Source organism: Octopus bimaculoides, chromosome 1 (assembly GCF_046866305.1).
Source record: "Octopus bimaculoides isolate indiv1 chromosome 1, ASM4686630v1, whole genome shotgun sequence".
NCBI lineage: Eukaryota > Metazoa > Mollusca > Cephalopoda > Octopoda > Octopodidae > Octopus > Octopus bimaculoides.
Window position 1 is genome coordinate 130,098,784 of NC_142928.1, and position 27,269 is coordinate 130,126,052.

Sequence of the window (27,269 nt, forward strand, 5' to 3'; positions counted from 1 at the left end):
TGCAATGTTGAGGCTATAATATATTATGTAATAAATGAATGAGTTATACATTAAATTAAATATGTATATATGTGTGGGAATGTGCATTAATTTATTATTTCTTATGCCTAAAGATTTTGTATTGTATGCCTATAAATTTGAGATATTTGTATAGTTGATATTAAGGTTCTCTCATTTTGAATCTATTTGTCTACTCAGTTGCCTGACTAAAGTAAGTCATAACTGGATATATATATATATATATATATATATATATATATATACCAGTAGATATAATTTTTTTTTTCAAATAAAAAAGTATTGCATTTCCAAAATCATCTAACCTACTTAGTCAAGAGAAAACTATGTATACTACAAATTTTCTTTCTCCCTTCCACCAAAAACATTTCCTAAGGATTATAAGTAATATTCAATTATCAAATGAATTGATTCAGCACATAGAAGCTAAATGTTAGTGTACTGAATGAAAGGAAGGATATAATTTATTCGTTTATTTATTTCTCATATGTTTACACCTTATTGTAATATTTATCAACAGGAATAATAATAAAAAAAAAAAATTCTTTCAGTTGGTATCAAAGAAAAGAAAATTTTTCAGGAATTCAGAGTTAAATATTTTAAGAAAATCAATCGATGAAAATATTCTGATCAAATTTAAATATTTTTCTGACAAGTTCTCATCTGAGAAACTAGATATTCATGCATTTTTTAAGTATTTTAAGTAAACGTCTTCTTGAATAGTTTTTAAAAAAAAGGTCTAAAAGAAGCAAAATTTTTCAATCAAACCAGTGAAGTCAGGGCAATAAGAGGTAGCAGTGTATTTGTGATTAAGGTCCTAGACTACAGACACCAATGTGAAATTCAATCCTACAGCTATTGGGATTAATATTCAATACTAAGTTTGTTTCAGTTAAAAAAAAACTGTCTCTTTGCGTCTGACAAAGCTATGAAAACTATTCCAATAATTATTGTGCTAATAGCCAATCCCTTACTATATCCTCCTGAAGTAAACCAAAATAGGATTTTCTGGAGTAGTCAACTGTTTAAATTTTTTTGAGCTATGCACATGCATAAGACAAATCTGTGAAAAGTCTGAAACAATTATCTAAAAATAAAAAAATATTCTATATTGTATCAAACATCATTTTAAAATACAAATATTACTATATTCGTCAAGTTAGGTCATATGCCTAGTGATAGTCTTCTGATGGTTATGTATGAGTAGCCTTCATGTAGATAAGAAGGGAGATAATTTTGTAAACTTTTATAACATTAAAAGCAGCTAGGAAAATATAGCACTCATGTTGGCACAATGACAGAAATTTGTTGGGATGGAGTATAATCAATTGAATCAATCTTGTTTCATGATAACTTTTTATTGGCCTTGCAATGTTGAAAGGTGAAACGTACCTTCACCTAATTTGAATTTGGTGGGGAGGGGGCTAATTACTATAAAGTATTTACTCTGCCCTTTCTGTTACTTCACTAACCTTCAGCTGTGAATCAATGGAGCAGGTGACTATTTAAATAGTTCTTGTCAGTTTTAAGTCATAGTTTTGTCAGAACTGTCACAATTTTAAATGGTAAAACCTTTTCTGTAATCTAAACTGACTACTGAAAACTTCCTATGTAATGCTTGACACTTATTTAGATTAAATAACAAATTCTTTGTATTTTTTTCATGGTTTGTCTTCATAAGAAAGAACTTCACAATTTGCTGAATAGATTTCAGTCTTAAATATTGAATGAAAAACATTTTTGAAAAAACCTTTTCTAATTTGATGTTCCTCACAAATGTTTTTTCACCTACCAAAAACATTTATATACTGACTAGTGTATAAGGAGTAAGACTGTAGCTTTTTAACAGTTGTCAGTTTAATTTCAATCACTTGGTTTCCATGATGGTATGAGGCCCTATTAACATTATGACCTCATACCATTATTGGATATTTAAGGCAACAAACTACTCATCATTTTTTAAAATGCATGCTGAGAAAAAGTTAATCTACTTATCCCTTTACTATATGAGGTGCCCCCAGTAGAGACATTGCATAGAAGTTGTTATAATCAACTAATGTTTACTGTCTTTATGACAATACAACATCTGGTATAGTTAAGAACCTAAAATTAGTCAGGTTGAATCTGTATTCACTCATACTTCGAACTTACTTGTAACAATTACATATCTCAAACAAATGAAACCATTCTCTATCCAGGACATTCAATAAATCATGAAGAATCCAACATTTCCACCTAAAGTCTGGAGCAATAAAAATTTGATCATTTGTTTAAATAGGTAACTTGTCTCTTTGTTTCTTTTTTTTTTTTTCCATTACAGAAATTCTTATATAACAAAATTTCAGTGTTTTAATATACAAAATTTGTTAAAAAGTCACATAACTTCTAAATGTGAAACAAAAACAGCTGTGGAATAGTAAAACATCAAAATTGGACAGAAATATTTATGAAAATTTAAGTGATTAAACATTGCTTTTTATTTCATTACATACTTTTTATGAATTACATCAATTGATGCTCAAAATATGTGCTTGGTCTAAATACAATTGTTCGTTAAGCATAGATCAATGAAAGGAACTGTTATAATTTTGTTCTTTGGAAATTAGAGTTTCTTTTGATATATCCAATGACAGCCTTTCTATTTAATTACATTTGGATATTTTCTCAGATTGGTCTATCTTTAGTTTGCAATTTTATAGTTTATTCATTGCCCATCACATCTGGTATAAAATTGATATATCAATTGACTAATTTTCTTGGACATCTTTTATTCAGAAATTTATTGTTATAGACTATGAATTTAATTCCCTTCCCCACCAGTTCATAAACTCATGCGTACATGTTGATTTGTAATTCCTCTGTTAAAATATTAATGGTTCTATTTGGCAACCTTAGATTTAGAACTGTTTTGCATTATACTTTTATCTAAAATTAACTTCTATATCTTGCAAGCCTGAAAGATCATCATATAAGATGATTCTTTTACTGATTTGTAATTGGAATTAAGCTTTGCTGGAGCACCACCTTTTAAAGCTTTAGTTGAGCATATCAACACTCTGCCCCTACCGTCCTTATTTCAGTCTGCTACTTTATTGATGTACCAGCATGGAAAAGGGAATGTTAAATGATGATGTTTATCAAACTGCTAAGTTACAACACTGGTTTTAAGCTGTGCAAACATAAACACATCATCATCATCATTTAATGGCTGTGATGATGATGACATATCTAAGTGTATGTTTGCACTGCTTAAAACCAGTGTTGTAACTTATCAGTTTGATAAACATCATCATCATTTCAGCATGTATATATAGATATATATATGACAGGCTTCCATCAACCAAATTGGATTCACAAGATGTTACATAGTGGGGGGGTCAAACATGGAATCACATGGTTGCCAAATAAATTTATCTACACAGCCACAATGGTCATATCTCTAAAGTTAATATTTTGATTTATGAAACCTGAACTTTTGAGAGACTAAAATAGTGTTATTACACGTTTGCCCTTCCCAGAGATATTAACAATATAAATTAGGTTAAATGATATCAACCAAACATCATGGGCTCAGCTCATCAAGAGCTTTATCTCTAATCTGTGTTATTTATATATTACAGATAATTACAATTAAATGCTTTCCCAGTGAATCACATATTTTATCTTATAAGTAGTCTATATTTTCAGAATACTAAACTTTTTATCAAAATGGCTATGTTACAAATTTAGGTAAATTTACATTACAAATTACTAAAGGTTTTTTTTTTTTTCTCACTTTCTCTGTAAGAACCAACTTTCTACAATTTGATCTAACCACCCAAGTTCAAGTTTACTTTTTTCTACTTTTGGCTTCGATAAAATCTTAGTACATATTTCTTCCCACACTATTCTTATTACATATCCATGATGTTTCTAATTTCCTATAACTTTCTCAGAACGTACCTCTATTTTCAAACTTATATCACGTATCAAATATAAAGCCTCATAATCTCTAATGATTTGCTATGGTAACCATACATCTATAATATTGCCAAACCTACTCCCAAAGAGCTATATCCACTTTTAGGACCAGAAAATACTTAAGTGCTGATCAGTTGCTAATCCTTTACAAAGCTCAAATGTAACTCATACGAGAATACTTCTCACAAATATCAAATGGTATTGCTGCTATATTACACAAACATTGTAGATCACACAAAAACACTTTTTGGTTTATTGGCATAGACTGATAGCCAACTAATACAATGCTACCTCTATCTTGTTTCTTCTGCCACCATTCCTTTGAGCTAGCAAGATGCATATTACCACCACCCAAGCTCACTTAAGTCACCTGCCTCTCCCCCTCTCATCTTTTTGTCCAGAACTTTTCACTAAATGCTTTGCTCCAGAATCTTTCTCTTAGAACTGTGTCCTATTGTACCTGTCTTCATGTCTGTTTTTTCCTTCAGTTATTAACTGATAGAATTTCACACAGAATATTAACCACACCAATTGCATCAGTCATTGAGGACGTACAAAAAACATCAATGTCTGCCTTTCTTCAGCAAATGAATTACAGTTGTTTAGCCTCAGAAGCCCCAAATAGATATAACTGAAAGCATTTCAGCTGTGATGCACTTTTTTTTCTCTGCCATACAGTGTGTTGCCAGAACTTGGTATTCTGAGTTCAAGTGATAGACTTACTCCATTGCTTGGTTTATCATTGTCACCTCACCTTGAGTGCATCATCAGAATCCACTCTGTTGCAAGCATTTGGGCCAGGGCTCCAGTTTCAGGATTCCTTTCTCCTTCCACACCAACTGTCTCAGTGGTCCTGTAAAGAGTCGTAACCACAGCCTTCCCTCCTGACTAAAATTTTTTTTTTAAATTAGGATTTCATTAATATATATTTTGTAAACCAGTAAGATATGACATGAGGGAGATTTAGCTGCTATATATAGCAAGCTAGGCAATCACATAGAGGTTATTTTGTTGGCTCATGTATATATATATAGTGTAAACAGACTTGCAACACTAGTTTTTTCTCTAAATTATATACATATTTTATATTGGGAAATTTGATTTAGTATTGCTAAATTGAATTTTTCCCTGTAAGTTTTGGAATTTATTCCCTATTATTCATCATCATCATCATCGTTTAACGTCCGCTTTCCATGGGTTGGACGATTTGACTGAGGACTGGTGAAACCAGATGGCTACACCAGGCTCCAATCTGATTTGGCAGAGTTTCTACAGCTGGATGCTCTTCCTAATACCAACCACTCAGAGAGTGTAGTGGGTGCTTTTACGTGTCACCCGCACGAAGGCCAGTCAGGCGGTACTGGCAACGGCCATGCTCAAAATGGTGTATTTTACGTGCCACCCGCACAAGAGTCAGTCCAGGGGCACTGGCAACGATCTCGCTAGAAAGTCCTTACACATGCCACGGACACAAGTGCCAGAAAGGAACGCTGGGCACAGGTGCCATCACGATTTCGCTTTCGCTTGCCCCAACATGTCTTCGCAAGCAGAGTTTTGTGTCCAATGAAGGAGGTGTGCTTACACTGAAAATCTTTTGTTCTAGAAATTTAAATATAAAGGGAACTCCTAGCTAAGTGCGTACATTGCTTGGTTTCAATCTCCAGCTGTTAGTATTCATTTCTCCATTATTAATACTTTTCATTAAAGCATGAATGTCACAACTCTTATTTCTTATGTTTTAGTTTACATGCCTACTTAGAGAAAGCAATAGGACCCCATTTTAGTGTAATAATCCTAAGACACTATGATAGTCAAAGAGAACTAGATCTTTAAACACACATAGGAAAAGTATCATTATACATATTTTCTTTCTATAAATATCTTTCTATTGTCGTTTCTTTTAACTGCTATTCATTTGTTCCCACCCTAGTTACATCAATATGGAATTTTTTGGATGATTTGTTTTCCTAAACAACTAATAATATCTCTGTTATTTTATGTTCATTTTATTAGAAAGGAAAAAGTATCAAATTGTAGTCTAAGATATAATTACTCACCTCTGATAGATAATTTTCCTGTCTTTTTCAACCATCAGCAATTAACATTGATTTATTTCCAATACAAAAGAAACCCTATAAATTGACTGATGAACAAGTGTTCATTATCAATGTCTGGATAATAAATCAAATCGATAATATTAAGAACAGAGTGAACTGGAATCTCTGAAAAGGAATCTATTTTGGACAGTACACCCTCAGACTGTTGATTTATTCAGATTGTCAAAGCAACCTCTCTTTTTCAGTTTATTTGCGGGAGGTGGTAATTTTAGATAGTACGGCAGACAATGCAGTATCCAAAACAACTTGCTGTGAGATGAATTCTTGGGTTGTTGCTGTAGGAGAATTTTCAATCCATGCCAGTTTTTCTTTGCAAGAATTTATAATAAGGTTCTGGTGATAAGAGAGAAACAGGACTTATTTCAGCCATAAAAATTGGTTAAACAATTTTACAGATTAATTCCTATACCGTCACTTAATGAGCAAGGTAATTTCCATATTACCGCCTAATTTTTAGGTTAATTTCTCTATATTCCTCTAATCACGAGGCCAATTTCCATGTTATTCTACATTGCTACTAACATATATCTTCTATACAAGTCATACATAATGCACCATTTATATACTATTGTTTCATGAAGTCAAAAATCATTTTAGATCCAACTTTCTATTCATACTCAGTTTTAGAACCTATCTGTTTTAAGTATACAGATTAATTTCAAGTTTAAAATTTATGCTTAGTATCAAATATAGAGATAAAACTTTACACAATACTGGTAAGTTTAGGTGATTAAAATATAAGAAATAATATCAAACAAATAAAACTTGAAAACAAACCAAATGTTCTTCATTCAATAATACCTCAGCATAGGAGGTGACACTGTATAGTTATATCAATCTTTACTTTCAATAAAATTAAGGTATTCAGTTCACTGATAATGAATATAAAAGATTAAGTCTAACAAAATTTAAACTAAGAACCATGAGACTGCATAAACAAAGAGGCTGTAGAGTTTCCTTATTCAAGGAGTCAACAATTGGTAAATTAAACTGGAATCATTAAAAATTCTATCACTGAGGATTTCTTTGAACTTAGGTTTTACAATCTTGCTTGGTTTTTTTAAATTTATTTTGCAGAAAATATGTTGATATGGCTGTAATAATTTAGACCAAAACTAACTTATTGCCATTCTAAGTGAATAACTATGGGTAAGAATCACTGAAATTTATTGTGCATATATATATATATATACATTATATTAATATTTCACTTAGGCATAGCGAGACTAATAACCTGGTGTAGAACTCAATATACATATGGTCCAGAACACAATGTTAGATGAGTATAGAGTGGTAATAGGAAAAAATGATGATGCTGGAAGAAAACAAAGGTTATGTAATGAACTTGGCTAGCTTACAGCTGTTTCTGTTATATGATGTAGTGGACTGTTAGTTGAGTCCCTGGGTAACATCCTATACTACATTATTTACATTTGACAGATATTTGTCCTCATCTTGTTTGTTGTAAACACAGCGTTTCGGCTCATATACCTCCAGCCTTCATCAAGTGTCTTGGGGAAATTTTGAACCTGGGTTCTCATTCCCTAGGTATTATCGATGTTATTATTATTATTATTCAGATCACTGCTTGGAATCAAACTCGGAATCTTGGGGTTAGTAGCCTACGCTCTTAACCACTACGCCATATACCCATGGGCAATTATGGAGTGAATTTTAGGGCTTATAAATCTAATATTTTCCTATCCTTCCTTAATACCGGTTCCCATATGCTACTCATATCTGCACTCAGTCTGCTTAGGAGGTTGTTGTGTCCTAGCATATGTGCTGCTTCTTTTAGTTTTCATATTTTCCAGTGTTGTTCTCTGTCTATTATTTTAACTTCATCCCATGGGGGAGGTGGTCTCCATTTTGCCATACCTGATCACCTGGCTTGAATATAATGACACCAGTGGATTCATATAAAGCTAGAAGAGTAGCAGAAAGGGCAGGACATGCCCTCGTCTGTGAGAGGATCCATTACAACCATTGGAAAACACATCAACTAAATAACGAAATCAAAGAGAGGTTATCTTCATTACTTAGGAAAATAACCAGAGATGATGATAGAAAGAGAATCCAACAAGATCTAGAAAAGTCGTACATGAAAGAATTTGAAATGGTGAAGACACGCCAGATTAAGAAGTTTATGAAACTCAAAGGTCAGAGAATGAAGACTGAAGTCCATCACCCACCTGTGAAAGCAGTAATTAATGTAAGTAGCCGACATCTAGAAAGCTCTGAAGAAGCTGTACTAAACAAAGGTCTCAACTTTACGACAACCATCAAGCACATTCCATACTTGGACATAATAGCCCCTATTGAAGAGATAGCAGTAAAGATACCAAAAGCTCAGGGAGATGAACTAAGGTGGAAAGTGAGACAGGTACTGGAAAAAGCGAAACTTCCCAAACCAAATATCACTAAGGAAGAAAAGTTCGCTATCAAAAGACTACAGAGTGACAATTCCATCATAATATTTCCGGCAGACAAGGGAAATGCTACAGTGGTGAAGAATAAGGCTGACTTCTCGGAAAAATTGGCAAGTCTTATGAACCTGGGTTTTCATTCCTAAGTTGTTGTTTTTTTCGATGTTGTTATTATTATTATTATTCAGATCACTGCCTGGAATCAAACTCAGAATCTTGCGAATCTTAGCCCAGGCTCTTAACCACTATGCCCACGGGCATATGGCATAGTGGTTAAAAGCACGGGCTTCTAACCCTAAGATTCCAAGTTCGATTCTAGGCAGTGACCTGAATAATAATAATAATAACAACACCGGGGAAAAAAAACCTTAGCAATGAGAACCCAGGTTCAAAATTTCCCCAAGACACCCGATGAAGGCTGGAGGGTATATCAGCCAAAACGTTGTGTTAACAACAAACAAAATGAAGACAAATAGCCGTCAAATGTAAATAATGTAAAGAATATAAGCAGCGATTGTGATACCCACCACAAAGAAATGATCACGCTCAGTAACAATCTATTAAGCAACAACTACCCCCATAACATACTATCAACACCAATTATGAAGAAAAGAGAGGATGAAACCAATAAACTATCTGCAGTCTGTCTACCCTATGTGAAAGGCCTCTCCGAAAAGATATGCGGCCCATATGACATCAGGACAGTATTCAAGAGTAATACAAGCACTTCCAGGCAGTGACCTGAATAATAACAACAACAACAACACCCCAGGTTCGAAATTTCCCCAAGACGCCTGATGAAGGCTGGAGGGTATATCAGCCAAAATGTTGTGTTAACAACAAACAATGTCTGTCAAATGTAAATAATGCAAATAATATACATAATTCCTCATCTCTTAGATATAGAACTGTATCATTCAAACCTAATCTAAGGATATTTAAATATTTTGCTTCTGTCTCACCTTTTCTTCCCTAGAGGGTTTTTTCTCTGGTTCAATAAGTACATCTTGTATAGCTTTAATTCTGGCCAAAAGACTTTCTTTGGCAACTAAAAATAAGAACATTAAATTACAATTACTTATTTTCAACAGTGAACTATACTTACTTTACAAATCAGCAAACCTACTTCAGAAACAAAACTCACACAAACATAAATCCTATTTAATTAAAGATCCACACAGCAGTGATATGATTAAAATAAAGCTGTGCACATTTATATTAAACATGTTCATGTACACTCAAAAGTGGAAAAACTTTTGCTCTGTTGACTGACTTAGAAGAGAAAATTTCCACATAAATAATATGTGTAAAAACATACCAAGCTGAGCTTTGGATGAAATAACATGTGTTTTTGCATTGTTAGACTTCATTAGCTGCAGACACAGAATCTGTCATTCATAGCCCACTAAAAACTGCCATTCTTATGTGTAAACAGTAAATAATAAATTTGCTTAAGTGTGCAAAGCTTTGTCAAGCAGTGAGAGTGCTTTCAATTAATTAATGCTCTCTAGACATTTTCAAACCAAGATGAATACAAATAGCAATTTTACCATTTTTATCCTATCAAATTAGGTATGGAGTACATTCACAACTACAATGGCCTTCAATTCCTTTGAATGAGGGCATAGAAAAATGTTATTAAGTCAGAACAGTGTATTGTCCCAATAATCGCCAGGTTTTGTTATGATGGCAACAATGATGGTCAAATATTTTGTTCCTTTTCTATAGCATGGTTTGAAGAAGATCTGTCCATTATAACTAGCAACTAAAGCAACCAAACAGAGGTTTCCATCTTGTTGTTTAGCCCCAGGTTAATCCTGTGTAGGCAGACTTATGATCAAATGCATTCCAGCAATAACTACCTTGTGTTTGTCCAGTCCACTCCATATTACATTATCCAATGTGCATTTGTTTTCTAAAATAGGGTGTGATTTGAGAAGGCATGTGACCTATTGTTTCAGGGTGTTGCACACACAATCACAAAGTGTGGGGTTTTGGTTCCCAAATTTGGTGGTGCACTGTGTTCTTGAGTAAAACATTTCATTTCCTATCACTCCAGTTCACTCAGCTGTAAATGAGTAACCCTATGATGGACTGGTATCCTATTCATAGGAAATGTTGTGATCTTGGTCACTTATGCACCATGGAAACTGGGTACAGCCAGACGGGTCCTAGAATTTGATACATGATTTAAGAAAGATCTGTTTACTATTTCTAAAAGAGGCTAAGTGACTGTGTAGAGGCTCCCTCATTGGCCTGAAAGTCACCCTTATTGTCACATTAAGTCAAGTATAGGTAATGAGTATTAATATGTCATGTAGTTATAAGGCAGTGAGCTGGCAGAGCAGCTACCACATGAGGCAAAATGCTTAGCAGCATTTCATCTGTCTTTACATTCTGAGTTCAAATTCTGCCAAGATCAACTTTGCCTTTCATCCTTTCAAGATCAATAAAATAAGTATCAATCAATCACTGGGGTAGATATAATCAGCTTACCTCCTCCCCCAAATTTTTGGTCTTATGTCAAAATTTGAAACCAATATGCCATGTAATTGTTTAATAGTTAAATAGGAAAGCAAGCGTTAGCTGCACCATCTTAACTCAGTAATCGTTTTAACAGTTCTGATATCTTTTATAAGAAAAAAGGAAAATTAAAACTATTATATGCTTAATATCAATATCATCATATCGTCTTATAACAATTTATGTTAGCATCTGAAATTATACAGAACTATAAAATCCCTGTACGAATGAAAAGTTAACAACAATGAAAAAATTATTACAGCTAGCTTCATTAGAATTAGTATCGCACTCTCTCTCTCTCTTTCTCTCTTCCACTTTCTCTTCCCCTCTCTCATATATTTATTCACTCTCTTTACCTTACATACTATTATAAGAGTACACTTGTACATATATACTCAGACATGCACATATAAACATACATACATGTACATATGCATGCATAGATAAACATAAAAGAAACACACTTTTAAACATTCATTCTAAAGTTCTAAAAGAAGCCCCTATATTAAAACCCACAGAATTTATATGAAAAACAACAGGATTTCTTACAAGCCCAGTCAATGAAGTCAATGCATTCAACTTTTCCATAACGTTGGGCTATATCCTTTGGGCTTTCATTACGGATATTATTTATTGTAAGATCAGCACCATACTCTGTCAGGATTTTGAGAACAGCAACTTGACCCCAGGCAGATGCATAATGAGCAGGAGTGTACCCTAAAAATAGAAACAAAGTGTGAAAGATAAATATTTATTTATCCTTTGCTCTTGTACATAAGCAGAGTCAAGCATTTGACTATTCAAAATCATATCTATGTATTAATGGTTGATCAGTCCTTCATTAGTTTATTGAACTTTAAATAGCTCCAAACAGCAACTGCAGAACACAATAATTACTTACAATACAACTACACTTTTTAACAAGTTTTAATTAAGTGTTTGTGTGCTGGAGCATCTACAGAATACTTTAGTGGGTATTTAGAAATGCCTTCATTGCACAGTTAAGAGTAGTAGGAACTGGAGGCTAATGTAGATTATACAGTCAAAACAACATACTTGCAATGTCAGACTGACCTAAAAATGACCTAGTGGATAGAATGCAAAGGTTATTGACCGATTAAGCTAAACTACCCACTACAAATTCCTCTGCAAATTTAAGATGTATAGAAATCTCACTTTATGAGACGCTCTCATATGTTAAATTCAAATTACGACAAACATATGAGAGCATCTCATAAAGCGAGATTTCTATACATCTTAAATTTGCAGAGGAATTTGTAGTGGGTAGTTTAGCTTAATCGGTCAAAGCATCGTGATGTGTAATCACGGGGATGTGAGTTCGAGTCCACAGCTAGCCACCTACACTTTTCTCTGCAAAATAGGGGTAGTTTATCCTGTTCAGGCTATATTATTAGCATTATTCTGCGATTGAGAATTTAAAATCACTTCTTTAACTTTCTAAGACATCTCAACGCTTCTAAAAGCAAATTTCGTTTGTTTGTTTACGTTTGTTGTAATTTGAATTTAGCAAAGGTTATTATTATTTTACAGGTTTTCAATCTACATAATAATAATAATGAAATTATTGTGTATAGTGCTCAGGTGCAATACAATTTATCAAGGGTTCATGTATAGTACATAGAATTATGTACAAATGTCAGGAAAGTGAAGTATATGAGTCATGATATACATGTGTGCATGTATATGGAGGTGGTGATATCAGGTGTAGTGTTGGCGAATTTCAGGAAGCATAGAGGTTTTAAAGGATGCATTGTCTCAGCAGCCAACAACTGATGCAGGTAGTTGTGAATAAATGTTTCCAAAAGTCATAGGGGCTGTGCTGTTTTCTGACTCTGTAGGCATGCTCATGTGTGTTAGACACATGGAATTCAAAAAGGTGCTCAAGGTTGTTGTTGGCACGATGGTTAATAATTTTGTGGGTCTTTACTAAGTCAGTTGCCAGACATCAGAGCTTCAATGTATCGATGCCCAGCAAAGCAAGGTATTCAGAGTGTGGTAGATGCCTGGTGGAGGGTATTCATTTGGTTGCACATCTCTGAACAGTTTCCAGGAGAACAATGTTCTGAGCAAGATAAGGGTTCCAGACTGGTGATGCAAATTACAAGTGTGACCACACCATAACCATATACAGCCTTAAATAGATAGCTGGAGAGCAGCTGACTAAGGTCTTGCTGAGCGATGCCAATATACCCTCAGCCTTTTTGGCAATTTTAGAGATGTGCTTTGTCCAACGCAACTCGCTGATGACAGCAATGCCCAGGTCATGTTGTGGAGGGAGTACGTGGATGCTGGGTTTTTCCTCCCAAAATGTATGGTGGTACACTTGTCCACAGCCAGCTTGAGTTGCCAGTCCATGATTCATTGCTGCATTATATCCAGATCCAATTGCAGGAAAGATCTATAGTGTTCAGGATCTTTTTATCTCAAGGTACAGCTTGATATCATCTGCATATTTCAGTATTGAGGCATTCTTTAAGTTGGCATCTATGTTATTAATGTACAAACAAAAGGGGACCAAGAACAGATCCCTGCGGTATACCAGATAACATCTCATAGAGTGAAGAATGCTGTCTTAGAACTGTGACTACTTCTTTTTTTGGCTACCATCCCTGCAAGGGTCATTAAATATATTGTTATGCACTGTGGTCTATTCAAGCACATACATCTTGTGCTAGAAGACAAAAAAAAAACGGGGAGCAGCATTTCTTTTTAAAATACAGCATTGAAAACATGAGTATATTCTACTTTTAACTTTTTTATTGGAGTTTTTTTATATTTTCATATGAATTCTTTGGTTCATTTGTTAAGTTCTAGTTCACAGCCAACTACAACAATCACTAACTAATGTCTGTAACTACATTTAGTTGTTAGTCACACCATGAAGTCTTCTGATGGACAGTAAAAATTGTTTGAAGTGTACATTGATATTAATAATAATAATAAAGAGTATGGAAACTTGTACATTCACAAAATTTATTTTATAGTTGTATACAGCATATTATAATGGCCTATAAGTTTCCTCTGCACCGATAATATTGCAAAATTGCATTTGCAACAGTGAGTAATTGTTGCAGTGGAAACACATGTAGGTCATTATAATATGCCGTACATAACTATAAAGTAAATTTTGTGGATGTACAAGTCTTCATACACTTTATTATTATTGGTGTATATATATATATATATATATATATATATATATATATATATATATATATATATATATATATATATATATTTCTATATATATATATATCATCAGTATCATCATCATTATTTAACGTCTATCTTCCATGCATGCATGGGTAGGATGGTTGACAGGAGCCGGCTAGGTAGAAAAACTATCCTAGGCTACTGTATCTGTTTTGGCAGGGATTTTACGTCTGGATGCCTTTCCCAACACCAACCACTACAAAACTTAACTTCTACTAAATGTGTTGAGTGTCCTTTTATTTCAATTGCCCACTCATATATATATATATATATATATATATATATATATATATATATGTATGTATGTATGTATATATGTACACACACACACATGATGGGTTGCTTTCAGTTTCTATCAACTAAATCCACTCACAAGGCTTTGAGGATACAGTAGGAGATACTTGCTCAAGATGCTGTGCCTGCTCTTCACAACCATACCTTCTCCTCACCACTATAATCAGGCTCTATCTCTGAACACATGCTAGTGATATATATATTTTCAAAGAATATTTTAAAAATTAACATAAAATATATAATCATCCTCATCATCAATTCTATGTCTACTTTCTTTGTTTGCTGGGTTGGACAAGCTTCCACAATCCCAGTCACTTCCCATTAGGAGCTACTGCTCAGTATTTATTACTGGATGACTTTCCTAATACCAGCCACTTTACAGTGTACAGGGTGCATTTTATTCATGGCACCAACATTAGAGAAGTTGAATAGTCTTCAATAAGAGAGGACAAGAGGAACCTCATAACCCAACACTTTCTCAGGTCATTTAGCCAACCATTTTACAGTGGGAACAGTAGGTCGGTGGCAGGTACACATTTAATGTAAATTTATAGATTTCTCAATAACCTAAAGTGTTTATACCAAGGTGGGGAAGGAGAGGGAACACAACAACAGAAACACTAGAAAGATACACACACACATACACATGTATGTGTGTGTATGTGTGTGCCTGTATAGTGTGTGTGTATATATATAACAATTACAACATTACAACCATTATGATATATACCCAAATTTGCTATATGTTCTTTGATGTGTTTTTGTCTAAATAGCTGAGCATTACCACTGCTTCAGAGTTTTGTGGTTATTGTAAGAAAATATAAATTTATAACTTGTGCCAATCAATATGGGAAATAAATATTAATATGAAATATAATTTCAAGCTTGTGACAGAACAAACGTCTACTTAAAAAAAAAGAAAAATTGAACCATTCCAGTTTCTGTACAACACTTATTGAAATGGAACTGCACTGTATCAGACATTATTGCATAACACTGCACTATACCTCACACAAATGCAAACACACTGTGATATTTCAAGGCTATCATTCTTCAATGTTTGATCTATAACTATGACATTGGATTGGTGGAAATGTTATGCCGTATTTAGTTATGTCCCTTTATGTTTCATGTTGAAGTCCTGTTAGCATTGACTTTGACTTTCATCCTCACTGTTGTGTGAGCAAATGTGGAACGAATTCATCAGATCTAATCCTTACTTGTAAATGCGAGGCCTTATGTGAAGTCAATATTAGGTTATAAAATTAAGGCAAGAATCAAACTGAAGACTCCTGGATTGAATTGCCAACACTGAGATATCTCACTGATGCAGGAGCAACTATATAGTTCCTCTCGCTTGACTTGCATTGTGTCTTTAAAAGTAGGAAAGACACATTATGTGTTAAAAAAAACAAAGTAGTCATAGCTGGAATTGTTCTGAGATTGACCTGGGACTCTAAAAAACTATCAATACCATTCATGCAATTTGTATCAGCTTAATCAATGAATGATAACTGATAGATTTTTATCAAGAAAACAGATTGCTGTAACAGTTGTGCTTATAGGAAAATGATGTCTACATCAATTACTAAATAATTAAAAAAAGAATACTTTGTGTCTTACCTGAAAGACAAAATTAGTATTGGTTTCTAACTTTGGCATAAGGCCAGTAACTTCAAGGTAGGGGCATAGTTGGATACATCAACCCCAATGCTCAACTAGTATTTATTCTATCGATCCTGAAAAGATGAGAGGCAAAGTCCACCTCAGCAGAATTTGAACTTAGAACATGCAGGTGGATGAAATACCACTAGGCATTTTGCCCAGAGTCCTAGCAATTCTGCCAGCTCACTGTACCAAAGACAAAATTAATATCAAATGACACTATTTTCGAGAAATTTATAAAGAAATGATTTTTTACATTAGGACTTACTTCATCATATATAGATCTTAGGAGAACAGAAGTCGAATTCAACCCCCAGCAGGACTGTAAAAGGGCTGTATATAAAGAATGTAAAGTGGGTGCAACTAATTACTACAAAGCTTTTAAGGTACTGTAACATATCAACTATCCACTGCCTTCTAAAAATTTATGACATGTTAATGATTGTATTTCCCTTATTAATGTTATGATTCTTCAAATACTCAATGAGAATTTACTAAGATATAGTTTTTCTTTCCCGCTGATTTTTTTTTTTTTTTTTTACTAGACTCAAGGCTTCATACCATAGGAAAAGGAAAGAAGGTGGATTAAAGTCAATGCATTTCTCAATTACATCATTGTAATGTAAATGAATAAAAATAGGTACAAGTGAGAATTGTAATAGGCTCACTGATTCAGCTTGTTTGCCTCAACTCTATATCTTACAAGTTAATGAGATGATACTTGGAGTTGTAACTAGAACCTTGATATATATACTCTTTTTTAAAAAATAACTGAACATCTGATGAGATTTGGAACCACAGATTCTTGAGTTGAGTAGCTGACCATTAGAAAACGTATGTCAGCAGGATTCATAGACCTATTGCATTCCTTCCTTGTGTTGAGTGGGTGAAAAACTAGTAACAACCTGGATAGGTTGCTAGTAAGTAGCTTCACAGAAAAATTAATGAGCACCTATTCTCTACAGTTACCTAAACTTAATATAGAAACTGAATCAATAAATATAAACATCAAGAATAAATTTGAATTCCCGAATCTTAAGCTGACTTCCCAACCCTTTCATTTTAATGTTTTTTAAATAAAAAAGGATTTTGTAAATAAATTGTTTCTAATAAAGCTGTCGTGGAGGTAGAATTAAGTGTGGTAAGGTACGTCTGTGTGATGTATGGGACATGAACTTAAGAGGTGAACTAAGAAATCTGATACCTTCACAGTTGGCTAGGTTGACGTCCGCTCCCTTTGACAACAACTCTCTCATGATGTCAGTTCGCCCCAGAATAGCGCACAACTCCAGGGGTGATTTACCCGTAGCATTGCGTTCGTTCAATAACGGAGGCACTAACAATTCATTTTCTTCATCGTTTAACGTATCGACCAGAAGTTTAACGCTATTATGTAGAATACAATGGGTGATAGGAGTTTCGTCTGGGCTAACATTGATTTCTGAAGAACTGACTTCTTCTGTCACTTCCACATCTTCAGATATTTTCCTCATCATTGATGCGCTAAATCTTCTTGACTTTGTTGTTTGAGGAATGAGATGAACAAGAAAATAATTTAGAAAAAGTACTCATTGGACAAAGTTTCCGACTGTTGTGACGCCATATTGTTAGTCGTTGTTATAGCTACCACCGGCTGACTATTTTGAAATTATCGCTGCAAGTTTGTCTAACACTTTATCTCTAGCTTCCCTATCTCAAGCTCAAACACAAAACCTGTGAATAAACAGTTATCGAATTTACTCCGCCTGAGAACTTCATTCTTCGTATTTCCAGCTCCTTGAATCAACAGAATAATTATAATGGAAAAAGAAGATACCCCAAAAGTATCATAATAACCTTCCTTCCGTTAATAAGTGCATGTGTGTGAGTGTATGTGAAAAGGGGGGGGGGGGGGCGTCTGTCTCAAAACTTCAAAGTTGAGTAACGTTTTTATGCTTGGATTTGTAAACTACGATAAGAATAACACTGGTCATCAAAGAATTTGTCCAAAGAAAAAGAATACCTGTATCTTGTATGTTTTTACGAAATGTTCTTTTTTTTGTTGGCACTCCGTCGCTTACGACGTCGAGGGTTCCAGTTGATCCGATCAACGGAACAGCCTGTCGTGAAATTAACATGCAAGTGGCTGAGCACTCCACAGACACGTGTACCCTTAACGTAGTTCTCGGGGGAGATTCAGCGTGACACAGAATGTGTCAAAGCTGGCCCTTCAAATTACAGGCACAAAAGAAACAGGAAGTGAGAGTGAGAGAAAGTTGTGGTGAAAGAGTACAGCAGGGTTCGCCACCGTCCCCTGCCGCAGCTCAATAAACACTCACAACGCCCGGTCTGGGAATCGAAACCGCGAGTCCGCTGCCCTAACCACTGGGCCATTGCGCCTCCACTATGAAATGTTCTTAATTAGCAACGTACTTTTTATTATTAATGCTGAATTACTGATTATATTTACACTAATTAATGTTGGGAGAAATCACCTTAATTTGCAATAAAAATACTTTTAAAAAATGAAAGTAATAAGAAATAGTGTAAGGAAACCAAATGTTGAAGAAGTCAATATTATGTTGGAAGAAATACACACACACACATTCGTTTCCAAACTTAATTTCTCGGTAGGTGGGAAAAAAATTGTTTTGGATCGAAGAAGGAAAAAGTGGAGAGGAGAGGTCACTCTTGGGTTTGTTTGATTTTCACACACGCACGATAAAGAAAACTATATTATAACAACTTATAAATATTTTCTAATATATATATATATATATATATATATATATATATATATAAAGCTTATGAAGGGTATTGGAGTCAACCAAACCCTAAAGATACAGGTAATACCGAGTAAGTGCTGTATACTGACTAGTTTTGCCCCTGTCGTTGTAGCAACATGAGTGGGGAATATAACATAGGTCGTGTATTAGCGTGTGTATGTATAAAGAAAGAAAAGGATAAAGAGACCATAACTTTGCTATTCGTCTCTTTATCCTTTTCTCTCTTTACATATATATATATATATATATATATATATATATATATATATATATATATATATATATATATATATATATATATATAGACGGTTTAGATATAGATTCAAGGCTTGAATATGGTACTTATGCGAAGGCACCCGAATATCGCATCCCAAAAGGATGGGTGATTAAAATCAAACAATAAGCAACACGGATTTCAAAAGTGATTGCAGTACGCACGTTTCATGCTACTTCAATTTATTTAAGTAATGTGAGCATTACCTTAAATGCAATATGAAGAGCAATCTTCAGCTGCACGAAAATGTAGAAAAAAGACATATTATAAATGTGGCAACATATTAAATCCAAGTGGGAGAGAGCATACATAAAATCCAAATGTGAGCCTGATAGACTCCGCTATGTCAAGATGGACTTATATATTCTTCCTCACATTTGGATTTTATGTATGCTCTCTCCCACTTGGATTTAATATGTTGCCACATTTATAATATGTCTTTTTTCTACATTTTCGTGCAGCTGAAGATTGCTCTTCATATTGCATTTAAGGTAATGCTCACATTACTTAAATAAATTGAAGTAGCATGAAACGTGCGTACTGCAATCACTTTTGAAATCCGTGTTGCTTATTGTTTGATATATATATATATATATATATATATATATATATATATATGGAAATGTGTTGTTGAAATGCACCTAAATTTCAAAAACTCGTAATTGTTTAAAATACATTTATTTACATAAAAACCAAACTAGTTTCAACAATATTTTTTGCTCATCAATGGTAAAAGTTTAAAATTATGAATTAGAAAAACATCTTTAAAAGTTTCAATGTTGACAAATTAACATGTTCAAAACAGATAAATTTAGCATTATGAATTAGGAGGACAGGTGCAAGTTTGAATGTTCATAGCAGTCAATAATATAAATTATATATCAATTTGTATGAATGTACAAAGTTCATTAATGTTAGCAGTGATCGACAAGTCATACTGAGTTAAGAGGAAAAAAACAAGGGAGAAATGAAAATAGTAAAAAAAAAGGAATTTGGTTACAGTTTCTCTGATCCTCTTTCCGTAGACACTTTCGCTTGTAGTGTATGTTTTGGGATCAGATGTATTTATTATTTTTTCCGCAAGCGGATCTGATTTTTGATTCGTTAAAATACTGGTGACGTTTTTTGGTGGTCAAGCTTGTCGTTCTGCTTGGTTAACTTCTCTGTGGAGGCGGTCATCAGTCATTGTGGTTGGTTGGTTGGTTCTCATAAAGGGTCATTTCGTTATATTTGCTGAAGTTCAGTTTTGATTGGTCTGGAGTTAGGTAACGTCAGCAACTGGTATTTGTAAAATTCCATTGGACTAGAGGTAGGGGACATCAGCAACTGGTGTTTGTATGGTGATTTGGAGTTGCGGTTTCAGAACCCGGGTGGAAGATTGTAACTAAAGACTTGAGCTCATTTTTCCCTTTATGCCTACGTATGGTGAATTGCTTTTAGTAAGAGTATTATGCAAAAGTAATGCTCATAAGTTCTTGATAGCTGCAGAGTTTTCATTCGAGAACTATGCTATTCAAGCTTTCTATTTGAACTTTGCCCAAGAGTGACATTAAAAGAACCAGTCCGTTTGCTTTGAGGAGATGCAAATTGAATTTTTTTACAAAAAAAAAATGATTTCATAAAATGGTTATAAAGAGCAAAGAGCTTACAGCTACTTTCTATGCTCTATGTTATATATTTTAATAATTACTGGTATTTTTGTATTTTATATATTATATATGTAAAGCATAATATGTTATATATATATGTGTGTATATATATATATATATATATATACACACACACACACACACACACACACACACATAACGTATATATATATATATATATATATATATATACAACATGTAACTACGTGAATTGTTGGCGATTTTCTTCCATCCATCTTCCCTTCTTTTGGACTTTCCTCTATTTTTGAAGAAGAGCTTTGCTCGAAGTGTTAAACCATCTTTCTTTCCTATCCTTATATATATATATATATGTATATAAATTTAATGAATGGAATAAAACACATATTTTAACTGCATACTTTTATTTCCAACATATGTTTCGAAGAATTACAAATTATACAATCCATAGGAATTTATTTTATCTGAGTTATTTATTAATTAGGAGAAAATAAATACATATAATAAAATATGTATATATATATATATATATATATATATATATATATATATATATATATATATATCACTTAGGCATTGTGAGACTAATAGCCTGGTGTAGAAGTCAATATACATGTTTTAGAACAAAGTGTTAGACAAGTTTAGAGCTGTAATAATAAAAATGATGACACTGGGAAAACATAACACCACCATGGTGTCACCTCTTTTCCTTTTGTGTATGTGTATTTGTGTGCATGTGCATGTGTGTGTGTGCATACATGGATGTGTGCGTGCATACATGCATGTGTGCGTGCATACATGCATGTGTGTGTGTGTGTGCATGAATGCGTCTCTCTAACTGCAATTCTTCCTTGAAAGCACTAATCCTTCTCACTGCCTGGAACCATTTCATCTGATATTACACCATTATACATCTTTTACTCTCCCCATACATTATGCTTGCTTTCTTAAAAGGCATCAAACTGTAAGTTTTGGTCCAGTTCATGTCAGCATGGAAAAACAAACACAGAACAAACAAACATGGATATACTAAATGTAATGAAATATATTTGTTTAAAAATCATTAGTAGTCTTCTTGTGAAATGCTAGTTAAGTATATACATTGCGAGCTCTTGCCTATACAGTGTAAGTATTACACTAAGTCGTGTTTGAGTCATTTTCCATGATGCTTACTGAAAAAGTATCTCATGCCTACATAAAAAAATGCTTTTTTGGTTCACAACTATGTAGTCTAATTTGAATTAATGATAACAACTGCTAAGATAATGAACAAACAGCATTAAATGTCCACAGTGAGTGTGTGGGAGTAGGAGAGAGAGGGAGAGAGAGAGAGAGAGAGAAAGTTGTTCTTTTCATTCGATGAAGTTATGAAATTCTGGGAGAATGGGAAATTGGGTAGTCATGCCTTTACAAATTGCCATTGTTGACAAAAATAGGTATTGATAGTTATAGTCTCAGTTTGTTCAGAACCTTCCATCATTCAGACAGGAATAATTAATGTAATTATGATGTATAATGGAATTTATATAACCATGAAGTTACAGGCTACAAGAAAGAATTCAATTAATGTTATGTTATGAGTGTATAATTATGAGAAAATAATTGTGCAAACTATGTTAAAACTTTGTTTTTGAAACACACCCACACAATCTGTTTGTCTGTCTGTCTCTCTCTCTCCATATATATATATATATATATATATATATATATATATATATATATATATATATATATATCCAAAGTTTTAAATTTATTTTTAAATTTAAGAGAGAGATTTGACGCTAATATCCATTATTATTGTAATTTATTCCTATGTCAACATTTCTGTATAAAGCTATATTTGACCGTCAAATTTAAGTCAAACATATAAGTTGCCTTACACGTCTTCAGGGAATACATTTGAGAACAAACAAAAATCAAACAAAAGTCAAAAATAGGAGATCAATACCACATATATATATATATGTATGTATGTATGCATGTATGTTGATGCAAACCAGAGAAATAGAACTCAGGATATGAGTATATGTATATTTTTACTAATATTTAGCAGAAGTAACAGAGTAACTCAAGGTCAAAATGTCAATGCATGAAACTCTCAGACTTTAAGTTACTCTATTACTTCTGCTAAATATATATATATATATATATATATATATATATATATATATATATATATATATATATATATATATATATATATATATATACATACATATATATATATATATATATATATATATATATATATATATATATATATATATATATATATATATATATATATATATATATATATATATATATATATATATATATATATACATATATATATATATACATATTGCTTTAACATGTCTTTTTTATGCAGATATTTGTTGAACAGGACTATTTTTGCAGAAATCCTTTTACGACTTCAACAACTTCAGAAAAAACATCTCTATCTTGTGTCATTTCATGTTAGACCCCAAATACGCAAACACTTGTTGCTAATCCACAAAATATTTCTTTGCAACCTGACCTGTAACAGAAAGATAAGAAAATTGTAACAGTAATCAACAAACAGTTAATACACACACAAATATAACCAACCATACACTACTTTTGTTGATGTCATAAGAATTTATAAACTTTGAGAGAATGTGAAATAATTCTTTTAAAACATTGGATCATGAAGCAGATAGGCTACAAATTATTGTTTATAGCTTATATGTTTCATAATCCAACATTCCAAAATAGAATTGATACACTTCCTTATGTTGTATGGTACTACGGTCCATCTTTGAATGGTTCTGTTAGCATTTTAGTTTTTCTTTGAAAATAGCATATTTCCTTCTCAACTGTTCTACTTCCTGAAGGAGGCTGTGTGGTAAGAAAGCTTGCTTCCCAACCACATGGTTCAGGTTCTATCCTACTGTATGGCACCTTGAGCAAGTGTCTTCTAGTATAGCCTTGGGATGACCAAAGCCTTGTGAGTGGAACTAGTAGATGGAAACTGAAAGAAGCCTCTCGTATAAGTGTATATATATATATATATGTGTGTGTCTATCTTTGTGTCTGTGTTTGTCCCCTCACCATTATCACTGCTTGATAACCAGAGCTGGTGTGCTTTTAGTCCCTGTCACTTAGTGGTTCAGTAAAAGAGACAGATAGAATAAGTATCAGGCTTGAAACAAAAATAAATACTGGGATCACTACATTCAACTAAAATGTTTTCATAGTGGTGCCCCAGCATGGCCTTAGTCTAATGACTAAAACAAGTAAAAGATACAAGTGATCCACCTCATCTTTCTTACAGTAGAATGTAACTTACTCTGAGCGAGACAGACAGACAGGCAGACAGTACTTAACTTGTAATTTTATTTATTGATCCCTGGATGACAAAATATAAAGTTGGCTTTCATGGTATTTAAGTTCAGAATACAGAAAGCCAGAACAGATACAACAAAGCACTCAATCCAATGCTCTACAGCCTTTGCCAATTCGCTACCTACATACTCAGTAGGGATAAAATCCAATTACTTATGTACAACTAAGGTGGTCTAACCACATCATGTGGGGAAACAATTCTTCAATTAATTCTGACATATATTTGAATAACATAACAGTCATTTACACCAGTAAAAATATTTGGATTGAAGTAATTGATTAAATGTCTTCTTTTCAAAGAAAGTAAATATTATGTATATACGTTATCGTATTTAAAGAAGAAGTCAATGTTTTTAATCTATATCATTGATAAAACTTTCTAGTCTTGATACATTTAGTGTTAAAATGAGAAGTAATGCTGATCGATCTATGGTTGTGTACTAGTATGACAGTTGAAAGTTATTAATATGGGCTAATTTTACGTTAAAAAGTGGAACATAAAATTTCATGCATTTTAGACCACCTTATGGTCCCAGTAGACAAAATGGAAAAGGTATTGCTCTGGAGGATAGTGAAAGACTTGCACTGGAACAGTCACTCCGACCTACAGGGCTAACACTTGCGGATGGCCTTCTCCATCCCGATAGTAGTGAGAAGGGATATGTTCGGGGTTGGGGGCTAAGAACGCTGGAGGTCTCCACTGTCAGAGAGTTTACTTGACAGTTTACTTCTCTCAGCCTGCCAAGCAGCAGAGACTGGGCTATTTTCAATGTTATATTTTGAGTACGTACAACTAGATGTTAATGTTGTCTTCTAGCTGTATTACAGATTTGCTTTCCTAAATCTTAATTCAGTATTGAGATTGGTTGTTATAAACCCATTATCAATGAGTGTCATGAAGTAAACAGTGTGCTCCTAACAAGCCAATGATGCAAGTTTTACATCCTTATTGAAGCCCTTTTACTTTACTTACACTGTTGATTTATAGGGAACATCTTGAACATCTCACATTCAATGCTATAATTCTGCCACATTGTATTTATTAAAAAAAATTACAAATTTGATAAGAGTGATGTATGTCTTTTCATTTCTCACAATCTCAGTTTCAAATCTTGTCAGCAACACTTATATATCTCAGTCCTACTGGGATGAAAGGTAAACAGAACAAATAGGAATATACTTGACTATACTTCCAGTAATTAAAGGCAAAAGAAAAATCTAAGAGAATTTCAATTCAGAAAAATGAGACACAAAAATAAATATGAATAGTACATTGACTAATTCTCTGTTGTCTGCTCCATCAAACTGTTAATACTAACTATTCTCTTTCAATTTCTCAAAACTGTTGACTAGTTTACATCTGTTGCATTTTAAAAAACAGCTTTCATAATATCTACTATATCGCTTGTCCCATAGCGTTTATGGTCCTTTACTGTACCATTCTACACCACATCATTTTCCATCAAGCTGGAACCTTGCACTATCCACAATAAAAGTCTATATGGCTTACATTTTCATCTTATTGATAGCTGATCGAGTAGATGGCAGGTTTCATAAAGTTAGTGCAGCAAATAGTTATGTCATCTACATGATACAACTCCAAGAGACTTGATCTATAGTCATTCTTTGTACCATATGCATGTACTTTGGATAACCATCATAGTGTTATCCAACATTTTAAAAGTCAGTAGCCATAATAACAACATTGCTGTGGTTCATTACTGAGATAGTCTACAAAACAATCAAATAGGCCCTTTTGTTAATCTCTTAACCGTTATTGTAGCGCATGTGCAGAGATCACTGTAGCTCTCATTGCTTATAACTAGTGTTACATACACTATCTCAGTTACTTTATCTCACCATTTCTCTGTACAATATGCTTACACTACCCATTCCAACCCTGTTACCAATTCAGAAGAATCTGTATCTGTGAAGAATGTAAGACTCCATTCCATTTTCTTGTACACAGCACACATCTACTTCACTCTGATTTAGCATCTCTACTTTCATTATATCAACATTGATAATAACAGTTCCTTAGTGTTTAACCGGACAGAATAAGAACATTTTTTGGTGGTGGAGTTTTGGAGTTGTTTGATGCCCATCTCCTGCATCTTAAAGGAAAAAAAGGACTTAAATGCCCTTACTGTATTGTGTCACTTTTTATTCAGGTTACTACTTTCTATGAGTTTATTTCATTGCAGTTTAAGGAGCCCAATCTCCAGCCAGCAAAATTTCATTTAAAGTTACTGCTCTCTAGTCAGATTGCCTTCACTACAGCTGAAGAGCCATGTTTCTCCATTATGTTCCTAGAGGTACTCACAGTGTTCATAGAAGTGAGGAGAACTTTATAAGTCATAGGTGCTTAGTTCTAGGTCAACCACCATTGAGCTGGACAACAAAGGGCACAGTATTCAGGACTGTGGGGACTATCATATAGGAATCTCTTACTCTCATTGTCAGGATAACTGGAATAATTACATTAATGGCAAGTAAGATATGGAGGGGACCCATCTTGTCACTGAGCAGACATATTTACTAGTTGGGACAGCATGTCTTCATAGCCTGAAATATTAAGAGTGAGTGGGAAACAAAGAGAAGAAATATTTGTCAACGTAAAAAGTTAATTAACATTTTGATGAATAGTGATGAAGAAATAGATAATTATTCTCTTATCTAAATTTTATGCCTCTGTTCTGCTATCCATAAACATCTTTGATGTCTCCAAATTTCACAGTTTGCTCCACAGATACGCAAATAAAGAAATAATTGACAAAAAACCCCAAAGAGTTGTCATAGCTTGAGGGTTTTGTGAATGAAGTATGTGCAGAAGAGAGAAAAAAAATTAACTAGAAAAGAAATATTCATCAATGAAAAAGTCAGTTGAGAGTTTGGTAAATTGTGATGGTATTAATAAACATTTCATGTTTGATATCCTATCTTCATTTCAATGAAATTAAAAACAAATCTTCTATAAGTAAAAAGAAAACAAAACA

The 27,269-nt window shown here is 33.4% G+C and overlaps 1 protein-coding gene across 1 annotated transcript; it reads right to left on the reverse strand.

Moving 5' to 3' along the window:
* Window positions 1-4,895: 4,895 nt before the first annotated feature.
* On the reverse strand, window positions 4,896-17,858 carry LOC106870826 (ankyrin repeat domain-containing protein 45). Its single transcript, XM_014917049.3, has 4 exons — window positions 17,442-17,858; window positions 11,594-11,761; window positions 9,484-9,569; window positions 4,896-6,428 (listed from the first exon to the last, which is right to left on the reverse strand). The coding sequence occupies exons 1-4, from the start codon at window positions 17,731-17,733 to the stop codon at window positions 6,282-6,284; spliced, it is 693 nt and encodes a 230-aa protein (XP_014772535.1). The 5' UTR covers window positions 17,734-17,858; the 3' UTR covers window positions 4,896-6,281.
* Window positions 17,859-27,269: the final 9,411 nt, after the last annotated feature.